General features: G+C 40.0%; 1 protein-coding gene across 2 annotated transcripts in view; it reads left to right on the plus strand.

Annotated features, from left to right (window-relative positions):
• The first annotated feature begins 1,306 nt into the window (after positions 1-1,306).
• The window catches only part of LOC149932476 (uncharacterized), a 32,730-nt gene continuing 6,364 nt past the window's right edge, over positions 1,307-27,672 (plus strand). Inside the window, exons 1-14 of one of the 2 annotated variants that reach the window (XM_090156697.1) lie at positions 1,307-1,507; positions 9,174-9,334; positions 12,467-12,584; positions 12,731-12,913; positions 13,124-13,246; positions 13,766-14,244; positions 14,310-15,008; positions 15,073-15,204; positions 15,264-15,401; positions 15,484-15,777; positions 15,842-15,952; positions 16,027-16,146; positions 16,222-16,343; positions 18,965-19,091. In XM_090156697.1, the coding sequence (XP_090012823.1) occupies positions 9,224-9,334; positions 12,467-12,584; positions 12,731-12,913; positions 13,124-13,246; positions 13,766-14,244; positions 14,310-15,008; positions 15,073-15,204; positions 15,264-15,401; positions 15,484-15,777; positions 15,842-15,952; positions 16,027-16,146; positions 16,222-16,343; positions 18,965-19,091 (2,757 nt within the window). In that variant the 5' untranslated portion in view covers positions 1,307-1,507; positions 9,174-9,223. Of the gene's footprint in view, positions 1,508-9,173; positions 9,335-12,466; positions 12,585-12,730; positions 12,914-13,123; positions 13,247-13,765; positions 14,245-14,309; positions 15,009-15,072; positions 15,205-15,263; positions 15,402-15,483; positions 15,778-15,841; positions 15,953-16,026; positions 16,147-16,221; positions 16,344-18,964; positions 19,092-27,672 lie in introns of those variants that run through there. The other variant, XM_090156698.1, reaches the window with a different exon arrangement.

The following is a 27,672-nucleotide window of genomic DNA, read 5'->3' on the forward strand; positions in this document are numbered from 1 at the left end:
AAAAAAAAATTATTCCGGAGGGCCCTAATGCTATTTTTCTTATTCTGAGAAAAATCTAAACGGTTTAATTAGCAAGCGAAAGACGTCCGCTCTTTAATTAAAGCGCTTATACCATTTTCCTGCTATAAAAACAAGACTGACTGTTTCATTTTCGAAAAAGAGTAGAACGGAAATTAAACAAGCGAAATATAGGGAAAATGCAGTGCGAACAAGACTACGACTAAACCAGCCGGGTAAATAGTGCCGCTTGTAAGAACCTTGGGTAAATTCGAAATCCCCCTATCGACCGGTTTAGCTACGTGGTGCCCTCTCTCGCTAAAAAATCTTATTAGAGCATTCAATTGATATTAAATATCAATGATAAGATAAATTATTTGTAAATATAAGTTCGTATTTAATTTGATGATACGTTATTTCGTCCATTAAAGAAATATTTAAAAAGTGCAAACTTTTTACTGCCATCTATACAAAACTACTACCTTTAAAAGTAAACATGGTGCTGCCATCTATAATATATTAATACTTTTAAAAGCGTACTAAGACATTATAGTAAAAAAATACTAACATTTTTAATTTCGATTGAGTATAAATTTAACGTAATAATTATAATTAGTTTGTAAAGATAAATAATTAAAACAAATTATTGATTATTGCATTATTACGTAACCGGAAAAGAGGCAATATTGATTCTATTAAAGCCAGATTGCTCAAAAAAAACGAAATGGATTAAAATTGAAATTTGACCCATAAATATTAAGAAATTTAACGCAAAAACGCAGATAGAGACAGTGCTCGTACCCTCTTTATCAAAATTTAAATAAGCGAGTTCAAATTATCAGCGAGGATGGTTTACCAATAAACCTAGAGAAGAAATGTTGAAAAATGGGTTGGCTTATCTTATTACGCAACTGCTAGTTCACTATCATTTGTTGTATAAATTTGAATTTCTTACACGGAAAATGGTATAAATATCACTAAACTAGGATAGTTCACACCTAACCCTTGATTAAGTTGATATATCGGTGGTACGTGAAAATGGTCCTGTTGCGTTAAAGTAAATCTCGCGAAAGATAATAAAATGATGCTAAGGAGTACCGCTTAAACCGAGGAAAAAGCGAAAGAAAGTGCTACGTCCTTGAAATGAAAGCTCTTATATCTATGTACGACTATGGCTTAGTAATAATAAAAGAGAGATAGCTTCCCTGGCGCTTTTTACAAACGTACAAGTATATATATAAATCGGTTCGACCCCCGCGAAATGGCCCCCCAGCATAGTAGCGTATCTCTCCATTGGCAAAGAAAACAGTCGGGCTAGCGCGCGAAAAAGAGCGGCGTTCCTCGGTCGCTGCTCGCGTCCCTCTGTGATTCCTCCTTGGAACTAATAAATCGGACTTTTAATTCTAATTTCCCCGCTTCGCTTTTTAATTGACGTAGAATGTTACCTATCGTGTCCCGTACCTTGACGAGAACCTTGGAAATAGACGAGAGAACGGAGTTTACTGCCAATGTAAGTACCTTTCCTAATGCTTAAAACCCCCGTATACAAACTAGGCCTAGCGACTAAGCCTCGGGACGATATATTTCATGCACAAAATAAAACATAGATTTAAATTATTTTGACAGTCCCTTAAAATATTTAATAAATACCCCATTTTTGATAATATCTATATACTCTAAATAAAAATCAATATAATACAAACTTTACTTTTATTTTCATTTTAATCGTTAACCGGCGTTTTAAATATAACCGTCCTGGATTATACGAGTATATTAATAGAAAAATGTGTCTCTAAATAAATATACAGCTACTATATATTTATAGCCTCATTTGTTTCGTATACGGAATGAGATAGTTATTTATACTAGAGACACAAAAGGGAATATAATTGTTGAATATTTTATGCCTAATTTCTGTTAAACGAAACAAGCTCAATTATTCTTGGAAGAAAATATTTGCCTCAAAAATAGGCGCGTCTTATAGCACATTAAATTTGATTTAGGCCCTTACGCTCTGCGAAGCGCAGTTCAGTATTTACCAGCGTAGCTTCGATAAATTGAATAAATTGCACAGTATCCTAAATTTATTACCTGAGTTATACGTCCAATGTAAACGTCAACAAATTCCAATTCGATATGACGATATTATTTTAAAATAAATATTGATCATCAGCCAAAATATCTGACGTGTCGTTAAACTGTTTTTTTTTCCCAACGAATTTATTAATCGAATTTTCAAAAGGATTAGATTACAAAATCAGCATACGTACACTATTTATAAATTATAAATTAAATAAAACATCTGGAATATATAGGGAAAAATTTACCCATTTTATAAACAAGATATACATTTTTCCTAAATCCGTATTGTAAAGATGGAAAATGTGGGCTGAGTGTGCCAGCCTGTATGGCACTAAAACATATACATCATCCTTTCGTTTTCAACCTTAATAAATACCCGTACCACCAACCGTCAGCGACCAGATTTGCTAGTATATCGGTCATTCAATCTGCCACGGGCCAAAAAAAATGAAATAAAAATAAACGGGGGAAATGTGTTTCTGTATGAAGAATGTGTATATCTTTTATCCTCTTACGAAAGGGGACTTCCTCCATTTTTGGTGATCGCGTTGGAAAAACGTCAACTCGTGTTATAATATTAGCTCGCCTATTAGAAACAAAAATATTATTTGCCGGGTGAGCAAAAAAAAGGTGAATTTTTAAATGTAGATAAATTCTTTGGTGTAATTGTGTAAATATGTTTTTGAAAAATGTAAATAAAACATTTATTAACACCTGGGCTCTTATAGGCCTCGTCTCGCAGGCGCCTATCAGGGTTGACACACGTCAGGGAAAAGTCAGTGAATTTGAAAATCGGATTAATAGGTCAGATAATCTTAAAATTGGCTTTTGTAAAAAGTCAGGGAATTATATTTTATCTTGACACTTTTTGAAGGTAATTTTACTCTAGATCTATGACAAATTCTGTGATTATTATTTAGTTCTTTAAAAGTTTTTCTAATTTTTTTTGACGTTGCAATAACTTCTGTACTGAAAATAAGTGGACTTAAATTTATCTACTTCTAATAAAAGTGAATTATAAAGTTCAAAATTGACTAATTTTGGCCTTATAAAGTCAGGGAAATCTGTTAAAATGGTCAGGGAATTTTATTCTGCAAATATTGTAACAACCTATGCTTAAGTCTAATCAGCCTGCATTTATGTGTAGATTGGCACATACCATACCAAATCAAATTAAATACTTTTTTATTGACTACTTGTAGGGCTTAAGTGCTGTAATGGCTAAGTGACTTATATCTCTTTGGTTATTTAAATTATAAAAATTAAAAATTAAAATTTATTTGCCTTCACAAGTCAGTAGTATTAGCTTAGCAGATGAAATGATTTAAATGAAACAAAAAAAAGCCAAAATAAATACATATTAAAGAAAATGAATAAATTATCGTAATAAAGTATAGAATTACAGATAAAATAAAATTAATTACAGTGGCGGACTAGGCTTAAGCCTAGGGGCCCGGATATTGACGAAGCTTAGAGAAACATGGTCATAGGGGTCCCTAATAAAGTTCAAGTCTAGGAGTCCGGGTGGTAGCTATTTACGGCACTCGGCACGTACAAAATATTACGGTTTGTACAAAATGGATAGTATCTTTTCGGGTCACCACATGTTAAACGTGTCGCCACCTCCGATATTCAAATTAGATCGGTCATATTTATACAGGGTTGCCACACGTCAGGGAAATCAGCGAAAAGTCTGGGAATTTAAAAATGAGCCTATAAAAGTCAGAGAATTTTAAGAATTTGTAAAAAGTCAGGGAATTCAGTTTTATCTTGACACTTTTTAAGGTAATTTTACTCTAGATCTATGGCAAATTATGTTATTATTATTTAGATCCTTAAAAGGTTTTTAACGTTGAAATAACTTTTGTACTGAAATATAAGTTGATTTATTTTATTAACTTCTGATAAATGTAAAAGTTATAAACTTTCAAATTTTGACCTTAAAAAGTCCGGGAAAATAACTTAAAATGGGCAGGGAAAACAGGGAATAGTCAGGGAATTTGAATCTGAACCAATAGCTTACAACATAACCCCTAGTCTTAACGTTATCGTAAAAAGTGACGTTCGAATTAGAAAGGATGTTGTGATAAATGTTTCGTCGATAGAGGTATGAATGACCGCGACTAATTTGTAATAGCGTTCTCCTGAATTCCGTGCGGGTTCGAGTGTCGAATAGGTTTTTTTTCCCGATTAGCGTAATGGGTGTTCGTAAATACATACATAATCTCAAGACACCTTTTTGGCATCGTGACGGGCTCTTTTATACGTTAATTTTCGTCGTTCTTCCCCTCCCAATCAATCTAGACAGCCATCACCCGCGCACGCTGTAGAGCCACGTCTTATAAAACGAATAAGCAGGTGTTCGTAATTTTTCGGTAACGGTAAACCGAAACGCTTCTCGTTTCGTCGCCCCGTATATCTTTAGCGATATAGCGAAGGTAAATTATTAAGTAGTGACTTTTGGATTATGATAGAACGAATGGTTCGTTTATATTCCACCAAACGAGAGAGAGAGAGAGACGTTTAATTTCTTAAATATACCCACGCAATATTTTCCAGAAGGAAAAATCGTGTTTGTGAAAATATTAAACGATTTCTTTAAATATATTTTTTTTCCTTAGCTGACTAAGAAATATAACGTCATTCTAACCGGGGGGTAGGGGGAGGGTATATATTATATCTGTCCACGTAATCTGCGTGGTTAGATTGGTCGAATACGCGTAGGTAGCAGAAATTAAAGGGGCCTCGTTTTGGGGTTGTAACGCGTCGCTGGGACAAACTAGTATCCTTCGACATACACGGAAGATGATAATATTAGCTCGTAGTGAATTTTCCCAACTGCCAAGCGCGAATTTATAAGTTTATTTCGAACCGCTGTTATATATTTTTCTCTATTTTCTTTCCGATTTCGTATCTGAAGGATACGAATTACGGAGAGCGTAGGCTACGGTGTGGGTCTTGTTTTTCAATTTAGACAGAGGCGTATTAAAGAAAATTGGGGATGATAACCCTGGCTTTCTGTTTGGCTATGGGGAACCCTCTCGAATCGCTGGCGGAGTGTGGGTGCGTCGTTCCCTCTAGGCTTGTTTTTATTCTTATATAATAAAGGAGAGCGTACATGTCGAGGCAGGGGTGCACCCAGTTTAAATAGAGACTCCGATACGCTTCTTAAATCGAGCAAAGGATCGTGACCTCCGCGCAAAAGCAGATGTTTTTCAGCAACAAATTCCCTCGGCGCGGATCCTTTTAATTCCAACTATAAACTTTGGAAGAAAAAAAACGCAACTCTTTTTCATACGTATTCTTTTAACTAGACTATTCGTTTTGAAATATTTTCACTCTTTAACTTCCTTACAAGCTATTTAGATACGACAGAGATAAGAAACGGCTCGACTGATATTTTTCAAAGACATCGCGTACTAAATAAAAGATCTCGAAAAGCGTAGATCAATTTAATGAATAGACGCAACGAAAGAGTTTTTATCTCTTAGAAATATCACTCGAAGAAGCGACCTTTCTTCTGCAAGCGTTAGAGGCACTTTAGTCGCCATTATCATTTAAGGAACGAAAATAAAAAAAGCGAAAGGGTTTCAGTCTCCCCCCGACCAGTCTCCTACGCCTTTATTATAACGTCGAATGATTTCCTGTTATTTTTGACTGCGTGCCTACGAAAACGAAGTGGGCTTTTTTCCCCCACCCTCCCGCACCCAATGAGATAATGCAAGAGGTATCATTCGAGGTTTCGAACCGTTGACACGTAGAAAAAGGATGTCCATTATGTCGCTTCTCTTTTCGTAATGAAGCGCGAATCATTTCCGCCATTGCGAACATTCAGTGTGCCTTAAATAATGGCCCAAGCGCGACGGTGGGTCTTTAGCGACGGACAACAGGGTCGTACTACCCTTCGTCGAAAATCGTCTAGCTTTAATAAATGGACAATGGGGAATTTGTCAAAAAAGGAGCGGCGAAGAGTCGATGGATGCCGACGCGCGTGCGCGGTTTCGGGAAAAGTCAATAATATGACGTATAGTTAAAAGGCTCTGACCGCGATGATTATAAGGGGGCAGAGACGGCCCCGGATATAGCGGAGGCGGGCGTGTCACGAGATCCGGTCAGTCTCGACTCGTTGGGAATCCAAGACGCCTTCCGGCGCCGCTGTTATTTATCCTATTCGCGGAAGGAGAGGATAAAAACCGGTCTTCTCTGGCCAATTCAAAGCGTGGGAGTTCATTAAGGCGTTTACATTTAATTAAACTCGGGAGACAGACCTCGTTGCGGGCTTTATTTCGTCACCGTTCCACCGAGGCCCATTTCCCATTAGTGTTCCGAGGGGGAAAACACGCCGAGTCATTAAGACGTTTCAGGGGTGGGACCGCTAGTCAAGCCCCTCGCGTCGCCGATACAGCTATAGCCACCGCTTTCTTTCATTAAATATTAAACGCGTTCCTCAATCCGCGATAATTCGGGCCATATGGAACACGCCGTATTTGTAGAAAAAGTGAGAGCCCCATTTAGCGTGAAATTTATTCCGACTCTCTCTTAAGCCCTGGGATGATTGCGCATTTACGACTTCTAGGGAGTAATTCCCGTCTCGTTTTTTCTAGGCTTCGAGGTATTTCGCTTTGGCAAGCATCCGCGTTTTAGCCCCAACCAGCGCGGGAAAAGGAGAGTCTCTAGGCCTTGGCCTACCAGACGAGGGAAAAGTAAAAGATGATTCCGTTGATGGAAACCTCATGCGCCTCCCTCGTACATATACACTTAGGACGCGTGTTTATACTCTTTTATCGAAACTGACCCGAAAACTGCCTCTTATTCGCCGCGGTAGGTGCAAATTCGAACCTAACATCCCTTCAACCTCTTGTCATCGAAACAATAGAGCGCTATCCGTTGGAGGCATCGTTGTCGCGTTACTCAAGTACTCGAAGCTTTCTCGTGGGAGCGGATGGTTCTATAAATCTATCAGAAACGCGAAAGTTCCCTCTACGAAAGTGGCGATAGCCGTGTCAATTTCGCGTCGCGTCATCGAGCGACATTCCGACACATCTTGTTTCGACCGATATCGGAAACGAATGGCGACGTCCTCGGGCGAAGTTTAATTAGCGAGACGAAAGGAAAGAATTAAGGGAACCCCTGCAGAGGTCGTCAACGGACTAGATGTAAACAACTTAATTCACCCGAGAGCTTACCACGGTTAATTAATCACGGTTGAGAATGTGGAACGCGTCAGCTTAATTTATGCTAATAAATGGTAATTATACGAAATCCCGTCTGTTTTCTAAAAGAAAGACGCGTCAGCTTAAAAAAACAGAGTACTTCGGGGGAAAAAAAGAAGTAATTAAATGTTAATTATTTCGTCGAAACAGCTACCCCCTAGATCGTTCCCGAACGCTGTACGAGATCTTCTCTGGATAAATGAAGACGCGTAACATATTGGCGTGTTAAAAAGCGAGCGAAGTTACGTAAACAGGGTTCGTACACGACCTGGAAAAATGGTAAAGTCAGGGAATTTTAAAATGTTGCCAAAAGGTCAGGGAAATGTCAGGGAATTTGAAAAGGTTTCCAAAACGTCAGGGAAAAGTCAAGGAATTTTAAAAGGTTTCTTAAAGGTCAGGGAAAAGTCAGGGAATCTGAAAATGTTTCCAAAAGGTCAGGGAAATGTCAGGGAATTTGAAAAGGTTTCCAAAACGTCAGGGAAAAGTCAAGGAATTTGAAAATAATTCCAAAATGTCCGGGAAAAGTCAGGGAATTTCAAAAGGTTTCCAAAAGCTCAGGGAAAAGTCAGGGAATTTGAGAATGTTTCCAAAACGTCAGGGAAAAGTCAAGGAATTTGAAAATAATTCCAAAATGTCCGGGAAAAGTCAGGGAATTTCAAAAGGTTTCCAAAAGCTCAGGGAAAAGTCAGGGAATTTGAGAATGTTTCCAAAACGTCAGGGAAAAGTCAAGGAATTTGAAAATAATTCCAAAATGTCCGGGAAAAGTCAGGGAATTTCAAAAGGTTTCCAAAAGCTCAGGGAAAAGTCAGGGAATTTGAGAATGTTTCCAAAAGGTCAGGGAAAAGTCAGGGAATTTGAAAATGGTCCAAAAAGTAAGGGATTTTTAAAATGACCCCAAAAAAATCAGGCAAATAAATTTTCGAAAGAAAATATTTTTCAAGATTTTTACCTCAAACCATTCATTTATTCTACAAAAATGCTCAAGGAAAATTTGGCAATTTGGTCAGGGAAAACCTGGAAATGTCAGGAAATTTAACTCCGGAAATTTTGTACGAACCTTGGTAAAGATTCTCGAAATATTTGGAGACAACTCATTTTTGGGGAGGACGGCTATAGGGTGGCGGTTCCAGAATGGCGCCTTTCTTATTATTGGAGGGGTGGCTTCGTCGAGGAGCCCTTCTTATACATTTGAAGGGAGTCACGAATTAGCCAACGTGAGCGAACGGGGGTGGAAGACCGCTATAAATATACGTTGCAAGATTGCGCCAGAACGACATTTTGGAGAAAAGTCGGATCTAAATAGCACGTGCATCACGTGTTTTTGGGCGCGCGTGAATTGCCGCCCCCTCCACCGCCCCCTTTCTTATTTCTGTACGACTAAAAACAAAGGGGCGCGCTATATCGCCAAGACGAAAAAGAACGGAATATTTTAAGTCTAAGTAAACAAAGCCAGTCATTCAACCTTTCCCGCTGCCGGGAGAGGTTCGAAGCTTACATTTATTTTTATATCCCTTCTCTCCGAGAAATTTAAAAGCTAGGCCATTTTTCCCATTTTTAGCGATGTAAAAATGTAGATAGCAATGCCACGCGCACTAAGTTTCGCATTGTTTTGGGTTGACGCTCGAAAAAAATTGTGGTTGGGCAGTTTAAATCTCTTTAAGTCGTTAATCTCGGTTCAATCTTAACAACCTCGGTCCTATCAAATAGAATGTCTTTCGATATATATTTGGCGCGAACGACCTTAATATTTCCTCAACAGGTACGCTCTTATCGACTCTAGTAATGTCGCGAGTTATTTTACTATAAAACATTTAGAGATAATACCTATTACGTAAATTGGCAATACGTGGGATGCGCCTTGATAACGTTCTTCTTTTTCAGATGAAATAGAATAACAAAAGAACTTTATCCGAGAGAGCACTTACCCGTCAATGGCGTCAGTCGGAGTCCTGTCTAGTCCCGGGAATTCTTTCCCGAACAATTCTGCTGTTGTCGAAAACGAAGTTGCCTTTCGAACTCAGTCAACGCCTTCACCGTCTAAAGTAAATACCATATATAACCATAAGCTAATAACGTATCTCTTGTACTTCCGCTTGAAACTTGGACTAATAAATATAGGAACCTTTCGGTGCCACAGAATTTCTATAGCAAGCGCTAAACACTATCCCTCTATCGGGATAAATATGTGAAACAGCGACTATGCAAGTGCGAAGGTATCACGCGAGTCATAGAGTGGAATGCCCTATGGAAGTGCGTCAAACAATAATCCTAACGGGACAATTTGTTTTCGAGGCGTGAATAAATATAGTCCGAAGAGCGATGGTGTTGTTTTTACATTTTTTAGAGTATAAACTTACTTTTTTATCCAGCTTGTTTATTTCACGCCTCGAAAACAAGACGTTGCGTACGGAAAGTGTTAACAAGTTACGCTGATAGCCTTCCACTCTATGTGAGTGGTTTACTCTTATGGTATCACAATAAGCAATCACGTTTAAAAATCTGTAGACGCAAATACACCGAACTCCGGTTTTTTAAATATGGCCGCTTCTTGTGATATTTTCGCACATGCGCAGAGTGAGCTACACATTTGTTTATGGGGAGAAGTATATTAGCGTTTTAAGCGAGCCAAAAAAGCGCTGTATTAGTTAGTGCAAGCTTGAAACATTTTCCCAAATGTAATATTTACAATTTACATCCTCAAACGGAGTAGTACCCGTGGTAAATGTGGTGTATGCATCCGTGATTTGGCGGGAAATACGCGCCTATTTGAAACTGTCTTGGAATATGCTGATAGTATAAATGTTTTTAGGGATACTTATTTTATAAGAGATATATTATACACTTCTGGTATAACTAATACGTTTAGCCCTTGCAATTTGGTGACTCAAAATTTATGTTATTTACATAAATCAGGGGCAGTTAAGGAAAATAGTTAGATTATAGCTGACAAATTGTAAACTTTAAAGTGTTGGTTGCACGAAATTTTAAAGTCACCCAATTTTTTTGGTCGTTATTAAGAGCAGATTTCAAATTATGAGCACAGAAAATTCCTAAAATTATTTTGATTGGTTAATAAGTAATTATAACCTCAAGCGAAAATAATGGATACTAAGTTTTTCGGATTTTATTTTTGACACTTTTAAAATGTTTGTTATGCCACCGCTGACGTCATGGGAGCCAAGACTTCCATGATAATAACTAAGGCTTAAGCCTGGAAGGCTTATCGGTCGAAGTACCGCATTACGTTACTAATAAATCTTAGTTTATCCCAACTCGTTAGTTTGTTTTACTACTTCTTATATATATAGTTTTAAAGTTTACCTGAACTGTCTCCTATTTTCTCGGTACATCTCCTTATAGCCCCTTCTATAGAAATTAATTCCGTTTTTAAAAGGGCGCGTCACTTAATTAATAGCATCACTGAGGTCACAGGTGCTAGTTTATTTGGCGGTCTCGAATGTAAATAAGATTTAATTCGTGTCGCTAATGTACTCATTTAGACTTCAGCAGCGCCAACCGTGAAATAATTATTCCCTGGTAGAAATGTTTCTTTCATACCGCACTGGTATTTAAAACCATGATACGGTAATCAGAGCCCTCTATTTCTTAATGTTAATTATGTTTTCATCGTACAACGCGACATAACTTGTCCTGGAAATTAGGCTTTTTAATTTCTAGGGTGTAGCCAAACGTTGCCATACGTAATCATGATCTAGCCAATTGGGCGGTTTGAGTAAAATATATTTTGTTTGGCTTCTTCTACGTCATACATTCAAGTTTTCGTGTTTTCGGTCAATTGAAAGCGGAGGTTTTCACATTTTCTATTTGGAATTACTTATAAAATAATTAATATTTTAATATGAAATTTTGACCGTGTTGACAACTATACATAATCTAATAAAATATTAAATTTTAATTTTTGGGTGCAGGTAGACTTTAACAAGAATGAATTCAGGTACCTAAGAATATGGGACAATAGAATTTGCCTCTAGTACTATCATCGCATACTTCGTATATATATTCAGAATTTGTCAGCTTTATAATCACAAAACCTAAACATAGATGGCAATCGTCTGTGTGAAAGAGTATGAATTAAATCTAAAAATCTTCTGCTAATACACGCTACGACTTTTTTAACTTTACTAGCGCCAATTACTTTGTGACATTAATTTTAAATTTATTGTCCACCATAAATCTTCAAAGCCATAGCTCCTTTAATATCTAACTGTAATATTATAAGGTCTAACGTGTGTCCGTTTCGGGAGCAAGCATTCGGGATTACAGTAGATAACTACTTTTTGCTAGCCACTTATGACGTCAGAAGAGGCTGGGATATCGCTCGCGCTTCGTTGGAGAATACATTCGGGATTTTTTTTTGGGTTTTTCTAGATTCGAAACAGGTTAGTTTCAAACTTAAAAATAAAGCACGACGTTAGCGGTGGAAATATAAAACAAAAGTGACATATTTTCGAAATAGACTTTGAGGCGTAAAATGACACGTATATTCATTAAGTTTTATTTCCATCGCAATTTCGCGCAACCAACACCAAAAAAATAAAGGGTGAATATATTGAAATTAAAATCCATCTGTAATTGTTTCTAATTATTAGAATTATAATAAAAATTATTATTATACGTAACATAATATACATAAGTATGACGCTGAATGATTTAGGTTAATGATAATCCGCTAAGGAGTGATTGCGTAATCGGAAGTTTCTGAAGGGAAATTTCGTCACTCTCGACTCTCTTCGGTGCCAAATTTACTGCTAGGTTAGTGTGATTGTGATAACTACAAGCTAAAACGCGTTTAGTTCTCAAATAGAAACGAATCCAGTATTTATAATAGTCAATTTTGTGTTAATATCGTTATTTTTGCAAAGTAAACGTTATTTTTGCAATTTTCAATTAGAATTAGCTGATCTACCAAAAAGATAAGTGACGGATATTTGCGGAGACTTGTCAGTCCATAGCCACGCAATGATTTGTATGGTCGTTGGCGAAACCGATTATCATTAAAATAAAATCGTCGGTAGAAAAGGAAATGTCGTACTTATGAATATTATGGTACTTATGTTATTACGTAATTAGTTAAAAATCGAATTTAGTTCGATATTTTTAAATTAAGTTATTAAAGTCAATAAAGTGTAAAATATTAAAATCAATTGCTATAGGGTTTGGAAGTAACGGAAACGAATCGATCAGTTCGCGTCGAAACTGATCGACCGCATTTGGTGAGTTTGGGAGGAGGCAGACTGAGCACCGCCGTCACTATTCACCCTTTATCCGAAGGTGAGTTCGCCCCCGGCCCCGGCTACCTGCGGATGAAAAAATAACCAATAACCTCTCTCTCCTTTCGTACGAGAATGCAACGTGCCTTTTCAAATCGTACTCAACCTACACGTATAAAATGTTGAACGCAACAAATGTACTTACAGGTAGAACCACAATTGGAACCCGCGACGCATCGAGCAAACGTGATATCGTGGTCGAAGGAACGGGCATCGAACCGGAACACTGCTTCATCGAGAATAACGAGGGAGTGGTCACTATTTTCCCTTTAACATCGATGGTCGCCCTGGACGGCATGAGAATTTTGGCCCCCACCAGATTGTCGCAAGGTTAGTCTCGTTCATTGTCCCGATTTCGGAGGTGTAAATTAAACTGTATTTTAACTAATAATAATTGGGTGCCTTTATATATTAACCGCTAACGAAGGACGTATTTGAGGGTAAGGCGTCGACTTAAGTCTTTATAACTCTCCGTATTACCTCTCGTATTTGCTTTTTAATTTTTGTACGGGGATCTCTAATTGAATACTTTTTGAATAGGATCGATGATATGTTTGGGACGGTCGACATTCTTCCGTTTCAATCACCCTCAAGAAGCCAAAATTATCAAACAAATTTTACCCGGTGCACGAGTCTCCATGACGCCCGCTGCGTTTATGCCAGGTAATATCTTTTACTGATTTAGGATTAGCATCTTTCACACTTGGCAAGAACTATTTTTTTTTAGTAGCCAGGATTAACAACAGACTTCGAAGTCATTCAATTAAATATTGGCACGGCGCCTCCATCTGGTGTTAAAATATTGTGTTTTTTTATATATTTTAATTGAAAGCTTTCGCAACAGATGTCGGAGAAAATCCAAAGGCCGAATAGGATAGTTTTTATGGCCTGTTGTTAAAAATACTAAACAAGCTGGGCAATCTAACATATACCTCGATTCGCGTTTAATTGTACAGCCTGTTTTGAAAGCGTAATCTGTTAATATTTAACGTGAAATAGTTAAGATATACTTTAGGACTTTAAACTCTTTTGTGAAATTAGAGGAAAGGGTTAAAGGAAAGTTTTTAGTTTGTCTTAGATGACTTTAAGCGCGAAATAATATTATTATAAGTTGATTATGAAATGAATCGTAGTTAAAAATTATTAATAATAACGAAGCGAATTTCTACCTTTTCTTGTCAGTGTTGGAAAACGATGGCAATTCTTTTCTTCCGCTGGAAAGTTCAGATTTTGTGGAAAAAGTATCTCGGTTCGAGTATCTAGCCCACAGCCGATCTCCGCCAATGACGTCGCAGGACACGCAGAAATGGTTCATGCACGAAGGAGTGCGAATTCCCTCGTCGCCTTCCAGTTCTTCGGGAGGAGCTAGTTGGTCACCCAACGGAATGGAGGACCACTTCCCACGCCCGATTCCTTCGCCGAAAATTGATCCCAGGACAGTGAGATCGCTGGGATTCGAAGGGTCACCCGTGTCGCCACGAGTCAAGAGGATTCAGGGTCTTCAAAGCAGGACGCCCGAACCGATCTGCGTTCGTCGTTCGCCCGTTCATTTCTGGTCGGGCAGATGCACGCCTACTTCCCCTCATCTTCACAGCAGCGTCTGCAACAGCGAAGAGAACCTCAAAGCTTGCGAAGATGAGCTGAAGAAACAGCATAGAAAGGTATATCCTTCGCTATCCAAATCTTTAATAAGAATAACCGTCTCACAACTAACGTCCACCAACAGGCTCGTCTGGAAAGGTTAAAAGACGAAGAACAACGAAGGTTCGAAGAGCATCGCTTGGAAGAAATACTGAACATGTGCGCCGAGTACGAACGACAGTCGTGTAAAGGAAACTTAGCTCAACAAAACCGAACTCAACCTAAAGACAGACTTTCGCATCAAGGTTTCCCGACTAACGGCTTAGCGAACCCTCACCTAACCAGCACGCCTCACGTTAAAACGAACGTTACGTCCAACAGCCATAGCCACGTCAACACGCTGCCACCCCATTCTTCCATAGGTCACACGGGCATTAAAACGAACGGCTCCCTTCCCCGAGACCGCCTCCCCGCCACTTTAAATAATTCATTCACGGACACTGTCGAAGGGGCGACACTCATCATGAACCCCAAAGCCTTGATGCAACCCGCGTCTTCGGAAGACGAACTTAGTGAAATTTTATCCAAAGGAAGATCGGTTTCCAACGAACAAACGGATCCGCAATCGACTAGTCCCCATATGGGTGTTGGAAGTTTAGCTTTCCCGAACGTCCAGGATTCGACGATGGACGCGAACGCGGAATTTTACGAAAATCAACACGCTCTGACCGAGTACAACAAGAAACAAATCGTGGTCAAAGCTGACATTGAAGTCGCGCCCAAAGAACTGAGGAAAGAATTGTGGGTCAGACAAAACAGAACGCCCGTGTTACAGATGGAGAAAGTAAGATTTCTATTGAATCTATTAACTACTTACCAAGGTTTTTAAATTGATTTTTTAAATACAGAATACCACTCCGGAAAAACACGACGAATTGAGGCAGCTGTGCAGATGGAAAATAGAATGCGTTCGTCAAATATCGTCTCTGAAGCAATCGCTGGCCAATATAGAAGCTCAAGAAAATGAAATTCTAAGAGAAGTATTAAACTTAAATACGAATCTTCGTTGTTTGGGTATTGATACGAGCGTTTAATTTAGTTGGATATGGAGTTGGCTCTGGTGGCTGGCGAAGAGACAGAGGAACATAATTTCTTGATGGATGAGTTGAAACAATTAGAGAAGCTACAAGAAGAGGAAAAGAAACTGACGGAGCTGGCCGAAAAAGACAAGAAAGAGGTTCAATATTATTCATTTGTTATAAAACCAGTACGACTTGGCACTTTAAAGACGTTTTAAAGATAATTCGGTGGCATTTTAGGAACAAGAACAGCTAGACTCCGCGAAACAACAACTACACGATCGGGAACTGAACCTGACGGAGATGAAGGAGAAAATTGACACGTTGAAGAACGAACCCTCTGAAGAGAAAGAAGAGCTGATAAAGACGTTAGAAGAGAGTTACAAACGCGAGCAAGAACTGATGGAAGCCGAAAAGAAGGCGTTCGAAGATTTGGAGTTTCAGCAACTGGAATCGCAAACTCACCGGGAGGAAGAACGCGAAGCCCTCATGTTGGCCATCACGGACATGCCGACAGTCATTCAGGAACGAAAAGTAAAACTTGGTTTCCTTCACGTCATTAATCAAAGTATTAATTCAACGCGTATGTCAAAATTAGGAGCGACTGGCGGAGCTAGTGGGTCAACAAAAAGCTTTGAGCGAACAAGTGGAGCAAGAGCAAAAGTCGTTCCATATCAAGAAACATCAAATCAGTCAAACAGTTTGCGAAGTACGGCGCTATAGCGTTGCCATTTCTCATTTGTTTTAGCGATTTAACGAAAATGTAACTTAAATTCCACGCAGTTGCAAGAACGACTCGATTCTTTGGAAAGGACATTGAGGCAGTTAACGAAATTGGAAAATAGCCTGCAATTTGGATGCAGTCCCGACAGTAGCCCAAGGTCTTCCCATTCGGAGAGACTGGTACTTGAATACGGCTCTCATTTAGCTCAATCAACGCTCTGTCTTAACGAAATATTTTCATTCTCTTCTGAACAGCTCCAAAAGTTAAATAATGGGAAGGAGGACTGGAGGGAAACGAGAGACGAAGGATGCAGGAGTTTCCACAGTGTCGATTCCGAGTCATCCAGCGCGGTTAGCAGTGATATGCCAAATGAAAGGTAAGCCAGGATATTAAGTCACTCGAAAATACCAGTAAATTATCTTTGATCGGGTCAAGTTCGAGAAAGAGCTATTTTACCACGACCAACTTCAAAGGCGCGAGCGATTAACCCAAATAACGACGACACTTTTTTTAAATTCATTTAGTGATTCATTAGCGTAACCCCGAGGCAATAAATTTGCAGAAAAGCGAGGCGTGTAATCGTTGAGGCGTAAAAGCAACAACGTGGATTCCAAGTAGTACACCAAGAATAACAAAACGCAAAATGCGCGGGTCATAAACATTTATTGACACTAAATATATACCGGAATCGTAGCTAGGGACTAAATTCTTTGTAAGAAATATTACCGCGACGAAAGCTGGTTTCGGAAGAGACAGCGCTTTCTCAATCGGAATGGGCATGCTTTAGGATATTTTGGAAAAATGGGGCATTCGAAATAACGAATACACGACGATTTGTCTCAATAAAGCTCACGTTTTTCTTTTTCAAATGTTCCGTTCAAAAGACAAAAACATTCGAAGGACGACAATAAAGTTGGAACCGAAGTTTTTCCTTAATAGAACCAGATCGAATTAGAGAAGCCAGTTATTATATATCCGATCACTGCCTAGTATTGGAGGCGTTAATTATCTAACTCTACGATCACTGCCTAGTATTGGAGGCGTTAATTATCTAACTCTACGATCACTGCCTAGTATTGGAGACGTTAATGATCGTACTATTCGATCACTGCCTAGTATTGGAGACGTTAATGATCTAACTATCCGATCACTGCCTAGTATTAGCGAAGGGAATTATCGAACTATCCGATCACTGCCTAGTATTAGTGAAGTGAATGATCGAACTATCCGATCACTGCCTAGTATTAGCGCAGGTACTTATCGAACTATCCGATCACTGCCTAGTATTAGCGAAGTGAATGATCGAACTATCCTATCACTGCCTAGTATTAGCGTAGTGAATGATCGAACTATCCGATCACTGCCTAGTATTAGCGTAGTGAATGATCGAACTATCCGATCACTGCCTAGTATTAGCGAAGGGAATTATGGAACTATCCGATCACTGCCTAGTATTAGCGAAGTGAATGATCGAACCATCCGATCACTGCCTAGTATTAGCGCAGGTACTTATCGAACTATCCGATCACTGCCTAGTATTAGCGAAGTGAATGATCGAACTATCCTATCACTGCCTAGTATTAGCGTAGTGAATGATCGAACTATCCGATCACTGCCTAGTATTAGCGTAGTGAATGATCGAACTATCCGATCACTGCCTAGTATTAGCGAAGGGAATTATGGAACTATCCGATCACTGCCTAGTATTACCGAAGGCAATGATTGAACTATTCGATCACTGCCTAGTATTAGCGAAGTGAATGATCGAACTATCCGATCACTGCCTAGTATTAGCGAAGTGAATGATTGAACTATCCGATCACTGCCTAGTATTAGCGAAGTGACTGATCGAACTATCCGATCACTGTCTAATATTAGCGAAGGCAATGATGGAACTAACCAATCACTGCGTAGTATTAGCAAAGGATTAGTATTGCAACAATGATGTTTTTTTGACCAGCTGAGTAGCATTCGAACGGCAGCGCAGTTTGTACACACCAAACCTGATGACGTTTGCGCCGCCGAAAATGTATAATAATGTGGTCGGTGGCGTTTTAGACCGCTACGTTGAACTATCGACTACGACTATATAAGCTGATAGGACGTTGTTAAAGAGAGAACCTTGTCTAAATTGAAATTGAAACAATCGCGGAGAATCTCGTAATGGATTTCGGCTTGATCGCGAGCTAAAATGGATCCGCGAAACGAACGAAATATTTCAAGCCAGACATTTTAAATTAGCGGCAATTAAAGTCGGGAAGTAATGATTTAAGTTGGCTCTCGAAAAACTGACGGCGGTATTTTATTCCGCCGCGAGAGAGTTAGGCTGAGTCTCCCCGTACCGTTTTTCCCATTCTCACCTCCCTTGGAAACGATTTGAAGAGAGGAATTATTTATTTCTTCTTCTTTTTCTGAAATCCAAAACCCTCCGAGACTCGCGAATTTCAGTCGGAAATAAAATGAAAAATATCTAGTCTAAATCTTGGCAAAGTTTTCCACTCCGCGATGAGCCGTCGTTTTTCCATCCGAAATTAGGACCCATTCCAAGATTTCGGGCTTTTTTTCTCTCTCTTCATTCTCGCGTACAAACCAAATGCCGAGTAGTATCTTTTATCAAAGAGGTGAGGCTTCTAATAGGGCTATTTATATATCATATTTTGGCCAAGACGGATGAAAAGTTCTCCACTTTTCATTTTTTATCACCAACTTCGACTGTAATAGCCGCGTATTACCTCGTGAGGCGAGACTAACACTCCACGAAGATAAGATCGTATTTAACTTCCAGGTGTCCGATATAATAACGCTGCTTAAAACCGTCCAGCCAGAAAGTTTAAATTGGAGATGGGCTTTAGGTTGGTGTGTTTCCCGAATAAAACGCGTATTCCTTAAAATAGAACATTTAATGGTTCGAAAGCTTTCGTCAACAAAAGTCTATTACCAGGTGGTCTATATTAGCCCATTTGTAATGGTGGTAATTTTTTTGTCGTTCCCTGGCAGTACCTACAGCAGCAGTAGTAATGACCGAAGTCGGCCCTCCAGCCTTCAACAGGATGGAACAGTGTCGGCTGCCAGCAAAGACTCAGGTCCCGTTTCCACGCCAAATTCAGAGGAGCTTGCCTATGACGTAAGTGCCACTCTCCTCCTTGTCTTCCGTTGTAAAAAATGCCTCTCTATCTCGCCCGTGTCCCGATACTGGCTACGTCTTTTATCAAACTGCATATTTATCATAACTTGGCACATTGTTAACCACGCCGCTGGGGTACGAACGCCGTTAGACGGCGCGATGCGATCGAGTCAGTCGACTTTTCTTATAGCTTATATCTTCCTCGAGAGAGATGAGAATGAAATTCTCTTTCTTCATTGTACATCAAAATTATATATTTTTTTTCAACTTCGGTGTTTCTAAGCGCGACTCGAGCTTGAGACCCTGAGCGCGCCTTTATTTTTAAACTTCAGAGATAGACTCGATAACCCGACTTTCTTTTTCGCGCCACGCCGCTTTCCCGTGCCGCTCTCGACGGAAGACAATGATTTAAAGAAAGTGAGGCGCGTAAGTTTTAAATGTCGTAGTGTGGGCGCTTATTCGCGACTTTGGCAATCCGGGGTGCTACTGGTTTCAAGCTTCTGCCGCCTTCAGAGACGACCGGAAAAGGCTCATTTTGCGCGTATCCGCCAAGACACAAAGCTTCGGAAAAAAACTTATTTTCTCCGCTCGGTGGTAGGGACCCATTCGTTTAACCCTTTTGGAGTGAAGCCACGAGGGTTTTTTACGTCACCAACCCTTAACCTTGAGAACAATAATATTCTCCCACTCCCCGACAGAGTCAATATTTAGGTTTGCAGCACCGAGACGATCGCGCTAAGGTCATACGTCTGACTCGCTTTAGGATTCTGAGTCGTTGCGCGTTACCAGAGACCCCCAACACGGTTTGGGTTGACGTTCGTCAAATGTCTTTGACGGCGCGAGTCGCGACTGTCAACAAAGTCTCTTCTTAACTAGCTACGAACATTTCTTTAATATTCGCCGATCAGGGGAATTTGGCGAACCAATAAATAAGCAATTTGGCCACTAATCAAATGGGCGACGCCTACGGGAAGGCCCACCTTGACACTAGACTATCATCCCACTATTAGTCTCCAGAGTTAAAGAGTAACGACTCCGGCTTTAGTGGTGTAAAAACATTAGAACCCTTTGACGAAGCCACCGAGACAACAAAATTGCCTAAAATTCTTTATCTTAAGCTTGACACAAATAGCTAGTAAAAGAACTTCGCTACTGGTCTTAAGTAGATTACGTAGGAGACAGAGGAATATTTTGTCATATTCGAGAAAACAAAGAAGCTCTCGAGGAAAGTCGTCATTAGGCGAGTGCTCCTGCCAACTTTCGGGGGCAGCTATTTGATTATCCTTTGGTCTCCGAACGAAGGGCTTCAAGATGGAGAGGGTAGAGCAATTCGCGGCGGGGCTGGAAGGCAAACGAGACACTCGGAACAGTGTAAATAGTAGTCCACCCTTGTCTGTCGCGAAAGGAAACGTGTCGGAGCGAAGAAAATCCAAAGAGCGCGCTCGGTGAAAGACTTCAAACCAGAACGGATATTTGGCCTCGTTTTGCAAACACCCTTTCCTCTCGCTTATCTTTACTTCGGCTCGCGTTTTACAAATTTGTCATCCCCCCTTCATTAAGGTTAGGGGTGTTGACGATACAAGTGGGAGGGGGAAACAGACTGAGATACCCAGTATGGTGGAAATTAAAATACCGCGGTGATAAATTCGAAAGGATATACGCTTCTTTGGCTTAAGTCGGTGTGGGTTAAAGCGTTAAGTCGACCTAAAATCGGTGTCGACATTTGGCAAATACCCTAAGACACCCTACTTCCATGCCAAACATCAACGGGATGAAATTATCCGCTCCAAATATTCGAGCTCTATCAATAGGGCTTTGACGCGTTTTAATAAACAACGTTATTAAAAAAAATTATAAATATTAAGCCAGGCGAGGGTTCCAAAATTAACTCTCTTTGGAAGAACGAATTTTGTAGTCCATAAATGGCTAGGTTGGCATGGCCGCCAAAATATCATCTACTCCGGAAACCGTGGATAGTATAAGCCTAATATGACGGAACTAGAAGGAATTTGAACTCGCGAGTCGTTCTGGTTTTAGTAACTTAACGGCGACAAGAATAATAGCCCTAAATTAAATCTTAGGCAAACTTGGGTTACTAACGGGTTTCGGAAAGAAACGTCGTGAGTGGCAAGACATAATTTCACAAGTCGTCGGAGAAGGACTATTACGCGGCTGGCATTGTGACAAAGAAAGCGAATCGTAACGTTTAACCGGCTTAAGAATTTCTTCGGGGGTGATATTTACTAAACTTTTAGCGTCCCCCGCCAACTCCTTTTCTCTTCTCCGGGCTCGTTGTTGTCTTTTCTCTTGTTTATATCCGGTATCACGGCGTGCGGAAAGATTCGACGCGCCACGGTGTAAAATACGTCTTCGACGAAACGCGCGTTATCTGGTTGGGCCATCAACGTTGTATCCCTTTCGCGGGAGCTGGATTGAGGGTGAGGGAAGGTGAATTAAAGGGGAAAGGGCCGCTCGTCCCCTTCCCCGCTAATCTCCCACCGTTTGACGACACGAGCGAGGCACTTTCTGATATAAGACGATCGTGGATCTTGATGAGACGCGAAACGAGAAAAACAAGCTTCCGTGGCGACCCAAAAAATAAAAAGATTATCCCTTATCAACCCAAAGCGCGTCGTTCTACCGCTTCTACAGAAACTTTTACAAACTTAAATTGAGTTGTTACCTCTTTTTATCTTTTTTCAAACAACGAATCACCTTGATAGTAAAAAGATCCTACATCATCGCCGAAACAGGGCTACGAGTATTAAGGGAGAAGGTTACGTTAATTATATTCGCTTACGGTACAAAGACCGGCAGACTGCGATGCTAAAATAGTGTAGCATCGCGAAACAAGCTAATTCATTCATCTTACAATCAGAGACGTGCCAAACACAAAATTTGGACGTAAAACAACGAAAGTTATTTAACATTGAAATAAATAATTATTGTTAATTATAATTAGAAGGTATGTGGATGGATGAAGAAATATTTAAGATATCAAGGTCAGGGTACACTGTTTAAAAAAGGGTGTTTTAATGGTATATTAAGGGTGTAATATCTGTAAAAAAACACTCTTTAATGTTAATTTAAACGCCCTAAAGGGATTTTTATTGTCCCAAATTAAAAACTTGAAAAAGGTGTATAAAGGGTGTTATATTACCCCGTAAATTGAGTGATTTGACACCTGGTAAGGGTGTAGCTCCCTTAAGGCAGTAGTTTAGTACCCTAAAAGGAGTATTTTAACACTTTAAAGGGAGTATTGTAGCACCCTTACTGCAGTATAGTTTAGAACCTTAAAGGGAGTAGTTAAAAACCTTAAAGGGAGTATTATAGAACCATTAAGGAAGTATTGTAAAACCCTGAAGGGGGTAGTGTAACACCCTGAAGGGAGTCGTTTGGTACCCTAAAAGGGGTGGTCTTGTACCCTAGAGGGAGTAGATAATAACCCTGAAGGGAATAGTTTTATACCACAATCTGTTAACAAAATAACCAAAATGGAGGACATAAGCACCCCAAACAGTGTAAATCAACACCCTAGCAGGAAAACTGCTTTTTAAGGTGTAGAATAACATCCTTTATAAACCTGTTAAGGTGTTAAATATGGGACAAGAAAAAACCCTTAAAGGTTTGAAAATACACCCTTTTTTTAAGAGTGTAGGCGGATTTAAATCGCAATGTATTTCAATGGAATCAAAAATGGCCAAAAATAGGTTCTTAACAAATTCAAATACGTAAAAATGTGAGGAAACTAATATATTAAATATTAGTTAAATTAAATTAAGATTTCATTTAATTCAAGATTAGCTAACTGATAAAAGTAAAATATTCATTTATTATATAGGAAAAGAGCGATTAATTTGTATAAAAATCATTAAAAACAAAAAATTCCCATTTCAATAAAAAAAAATGATTTTATATTTATTAATATGATCGCCGTGTTAAAAAAAGCGGGATTTTTATTTAAATCGAAGACCATGAACTATTTATTTGACGTCGAGGTTATGAGAATTTCGGGCATACGGAGCTACAATTTTTAATTTGAAATAGGGATTCGCTAGTTTGACTTTACGCATCACAGAAAACTTTATAAAAAGATTAAAATCACGACCTTGCGCTACTAAAAATTTTAATTTAGGGCTTTTATAGCGAAAGTAATAAAATAATTTAAAATGTACCAACTCTCAACACGGGCGGGCGATTGAAACGCCAAAGAAAATAATGAGATATTCCGCTCGGATAAGTGTAATCGAGAAAACAGCTGCTCTTTCTTCAGCTTTCGCTTTTTAGCCAACAAAGACAAAAGGTTTGTTCGAGACCTTCGTTATAATAAATAAAACCTCCCACCTTCTCCAATTACGTCTAGGCTAAAAAATTAATGGGCTCGCCCCCTTTCGCGCGGGTAGAATTGGCGCTCGTTTAGGGTAATTACCCTAAAACTTATTCCGCTTGAATAAACCTATAAGAGTCGCAGCTCAATGGATCTTATCGTAATTAGCTCGGTTTTTGTAATACCCAAGACACCGAACGAGGAAACCGGTGACTCCGCGGAACAAAACGGTCGCGATCTATCACCAACATCCTAATTGGCAGCGCGCTTTTCTTTCGCCGCAACTCCTAAACAATACGATATAAGGATCCCTAGTGGGCCACGGCCGCGAGAAGAAACGTGTGGGATGTTAATAGAGAGTTTAAGCCCTCGCTTGAAAACGCGTATGGTAAACAGTATACGAATGATAAAGCTACTCCTATAGAAGATCCCCTTCGCGTGTTTTAGCGTGGGTTTAACGTATCCGTTATCTTCATAAATAAACAATCCGTAAACAGTCTATTTATGGATGAAATTTATCAGAAGTCAATAATTGACTCGCTATTTATGTATAAGTTAACCATTAGTAGGAAACCGAGTGTTTTTAATTTTGTAGCGGAAAACGTGGGAAATTGGTATTTTTTTTCCGTGACGCACGTGCACGTGGCCCGTATCTTCGTCCCCTTCTTCCCAAGTACTAACGCGGCAAACGGTGTTTTTCTCATCTCGACGAGATATAGGAACTTCGCCAGCCCTCCTTTCCCTATAGCTGGGTCTCCGCCTTGGCCTCTCTTCATCTCGAAGCGGGCAACGACGGCAGCAGCGCAGCCTCCCCCAATCCTCGCTCTCTCTGGATGCGGTGATCTCATCTCTCTCCTCCCTCTCACGCTATTTCGCGACGTGAGAATTTCTCGGGCCACATTCGAGTTCTCTTCCCTTCTATTGAAAGGTTGCCCGAATCGCCAATTCCCTCATCGACAGTCGATCTCCGCCGTTAGAGATCGGGCTTCTATAATCCCAGCGCGACACTATCTACATTGTCGCAGTCCCGTGACTCGCCTTTATTCGCGATCCGCGATTTGATAAAGTATACGTTTCGGAAAAAAAAAACAGATGATATCGTTTACGATTGTCAACTCAATCTCGATAAGAAGTCTTTGATTTTGTCACTCGGAACCTATAAAATCGAAAACGCGTCTTTTTCGAAACCGGGCTACAACGGATAATTAAATTCAGAATTGTGGTTAATCATGTCGGCGATTCTTATGGGATACGTCTCCCGGATTAAGAAGACTAAAGAAAAACATCACCATCACGAGCACCATCATCACCACGACCATCTCCACGCGGAACACCACGTTCGCCACCATTCAATCTCTCCAGCGCCTCTCGCCGGAGCTACCGTTCCGCGAACGCCCCAGCAACAGGTGATCATTTACTTTTCTTTAGCGGCTTTACTCGCCTTCAATGTTTCCAAGAAGTACAAACGCCTTATTTAAATATTTGATTTACGGAGTTCTTTAAGCTGTTTCGCTAAAATACGACTTTATACCGTCGTTCCGAATAAATTAATATAAAGTCCCACTCACAAGGAAACTACCCGAGGTGGTTATCACCGATTTTGTTGAAACTCGGGCCTTAGTTAGACCTTATGGTAGTATGAAAATTACCAAAGGGAAAAGTTGCAATGGGCTTTAGTTTTCCCATGGCAAACGAAAATGTTTTTGATCTCTCAAAACAAAAATCTCCATTTAAAAAAGCATAGGATTTTCGCGGTTTCACAGGGTACTTACTTACTTAAAGAATTTGAAAAAATTAAATTTTCAACCTATTTTGGGTAAAATTTATCAATGATTTTGAGTAAAATTTATCAATTTTGGTTAAAGTTTAACAAAATTTGAGTAACCAAGAAAATCCCATGCTTTTTTAAAGGGAGAGGTCAAAAACATTTTCGGTTGCTATAGGAAAACTAAAGCCCATTGCAACTTTTCCCTTTGGCAATTTTCATACTACCATAAGTTTTACCTAACCCCTCAGTTTCAACAAAATCGCTGATAACCACCTCGGGTAGTCTCCTTGTCAGTCCCGGAGTTACGTTGAGTTCCATTACGAATTGACGAACCGGATGTATTTTTTGGGAAGCGCGGGTGGTTGAGAACAAAGGATAATTCTTATAACGGAAGCGTTATATTAAATTTAAATCTCGCGTAAAAGGCAGATGTTTTAAGCTGGGACTTAAGCCGTCCATTGTCGTAACGCGTCGCGGGGTTCGACTTTCTAAAGTACTTTCGCAATATTTTAAAGGGGGACGGGCGTTGCGCAACCTAACGGTAAAGTACTACGAGGGAATTTGATTAAATCCTACTTGTCAGATCGGTAGAAAAAACTGAGACATAGTATAATAGCGGTGGGATACGAATCGCGCGGTTTGAGCGCTGGTTCTTTGACAGAGGCTACGGTGGTTTTTCTCCGCCTTCAGTGACAAAGACATCCGCTCTCCTATTGAATGTAAAGAGTGATGGGAGGAACCCCAGATTTACGCTATACGTATCTCTATCTCCATTATACTTAATACATTCGGAGGTCTGAGGTACAAAGCCCCGTGGTTCTCGCCCCCGCTATACCTTCTACGCTTTATCTGTCGGATGGGCTTCGAGAGACACCGGTAGAACGTCCATTCATTCCTACAAAAAGCGAGAGCGTTTCCTCGATAGAGTTTGGTATAGCGGGAACTACCCCGTGAGTCACGAGTCTGGGTTGAGGGGAACGAGAACCCCGGATTATTGATACGCGGCTCTGACCTTCCCGCAATTTCTGTTGGAAGATGTCTCGAATGACATCGCGGATTATTCCCTCCCAATGCGGAGCACTGGCCTGCCCTCCCATTGCCACTCTTCCAGACTACGTGGAAACTGACCCCGCGAACTATCTGGTAATGAGAAAACCAATGAATATTGTGCACGATACATTTTAAGTATTCCACGAAATCTCTTCCATAGGCTACCCCCTTGAATTATCTACGCCACGGCCATTAACATAGCACCTGCTACGAAGGCCACTAAACCTAGGAATACGTAGATTTACGTCGTGTCTCTTAAAAATAAGCCAAGTTCGGTCTCTCGGGTAAAATAACGCCAATGTTTTAAAAGACACCCATTAGCCGTTTGCGGCGCTATTTTAAGCCCATGGTTGGACCGCGCGACGAAACAAAGGCGATACTGAATTACGCGAAACGTCATTGCCACAATTTTAAAGAACAATTTCAAAGGACTGGAAAAAGGAAAAAGTCCGTACCGTCGATACGAGAGTTTGAAGGTCCTAAATTTAGGTTTCGTCATAAAAAGTTAACGCAAGCGCTAAACTAGTTAGAAACGACTTTAGATTTGAGTTCAAAGTCGTCGCTTAACGTCTAATTCGAGGATTGTAAATAAACTACTTTTCTAAGTGGATCACGATGTTATAAGGAAATGGTATTCGTGGCAAACCAATTACATTACGCGCGCGTTTCATCATCATCAAAGAGTATAAGAAACGAAATTATTATCAGCGAGCCTTTAATTTAACGTCAGACTCTGATGCCAGATAAAGGCGTTCGAAACTAAAAATATCGCGCGCGTCCCCGCTAGAATGTACCCTTCGCTTTCGTGATCCAAAGCCGCCTCGTTCCGTATTAATGGTCTATCACTGGCTGGCGAAAGAGGAACGGCGAAGATAAGCCGCGGATCTTGGCTTAGCGGCGGCGGCTGCGGTGGCTTAGCGCCGACCGGGAAACTATTTTCAAAGAGCAATCAAATACTCGTAAAACACCGGTTGAATCCGATGGGAAAAACAGAGTACTCTTCTGTTTGATGGTAGCGGGAATTAGGAAAGGGGCTGGTTGCGGAAATGTAACGCGCGGTAACACTATACGCTCAAAAAATAAGGACTCGATCTTTCGACGTGATACGAAGGCGAGGTGCTTCAAACCGCGACGCTCTGAAAGTCGAAAAGTTAACGTACCGTTACCAACCCCCGTAGCCGTACGATATGTTACCGCGTATGGAAAGACCCGAGAGCCAAGATCCCAACGAATATAAAATACATATCGCCCGACATATCGATTCGTTGTAGCTTCGAAGTAACGCGTTTCTGATGATTCTTGTACGATGTAGTCGCGGAGTAATGGTTATGAAAAGAAAATAATAAATATCCATCCATTTTGACATAATGTCACTATTTATTGGCGGACTCATTAATTACCGTCTTCGGTGATGTCATTTATTCAAATATTTTCTG

This window comes from Leiobunum rupestre, chromosome 8, assembly GCF_980474605.1.
Source record: "Leiobunum rupestre chromosome 8, qqLeiRupe1.1.hap1, whole genome shotgun sequence".
Lineage (NCBI taxonomy): Eukaryota > Metazoa > Arthropoda > Arachnida > Opiliones > Sclerosomatidae > Leiobunum > Leiobunum rupestre.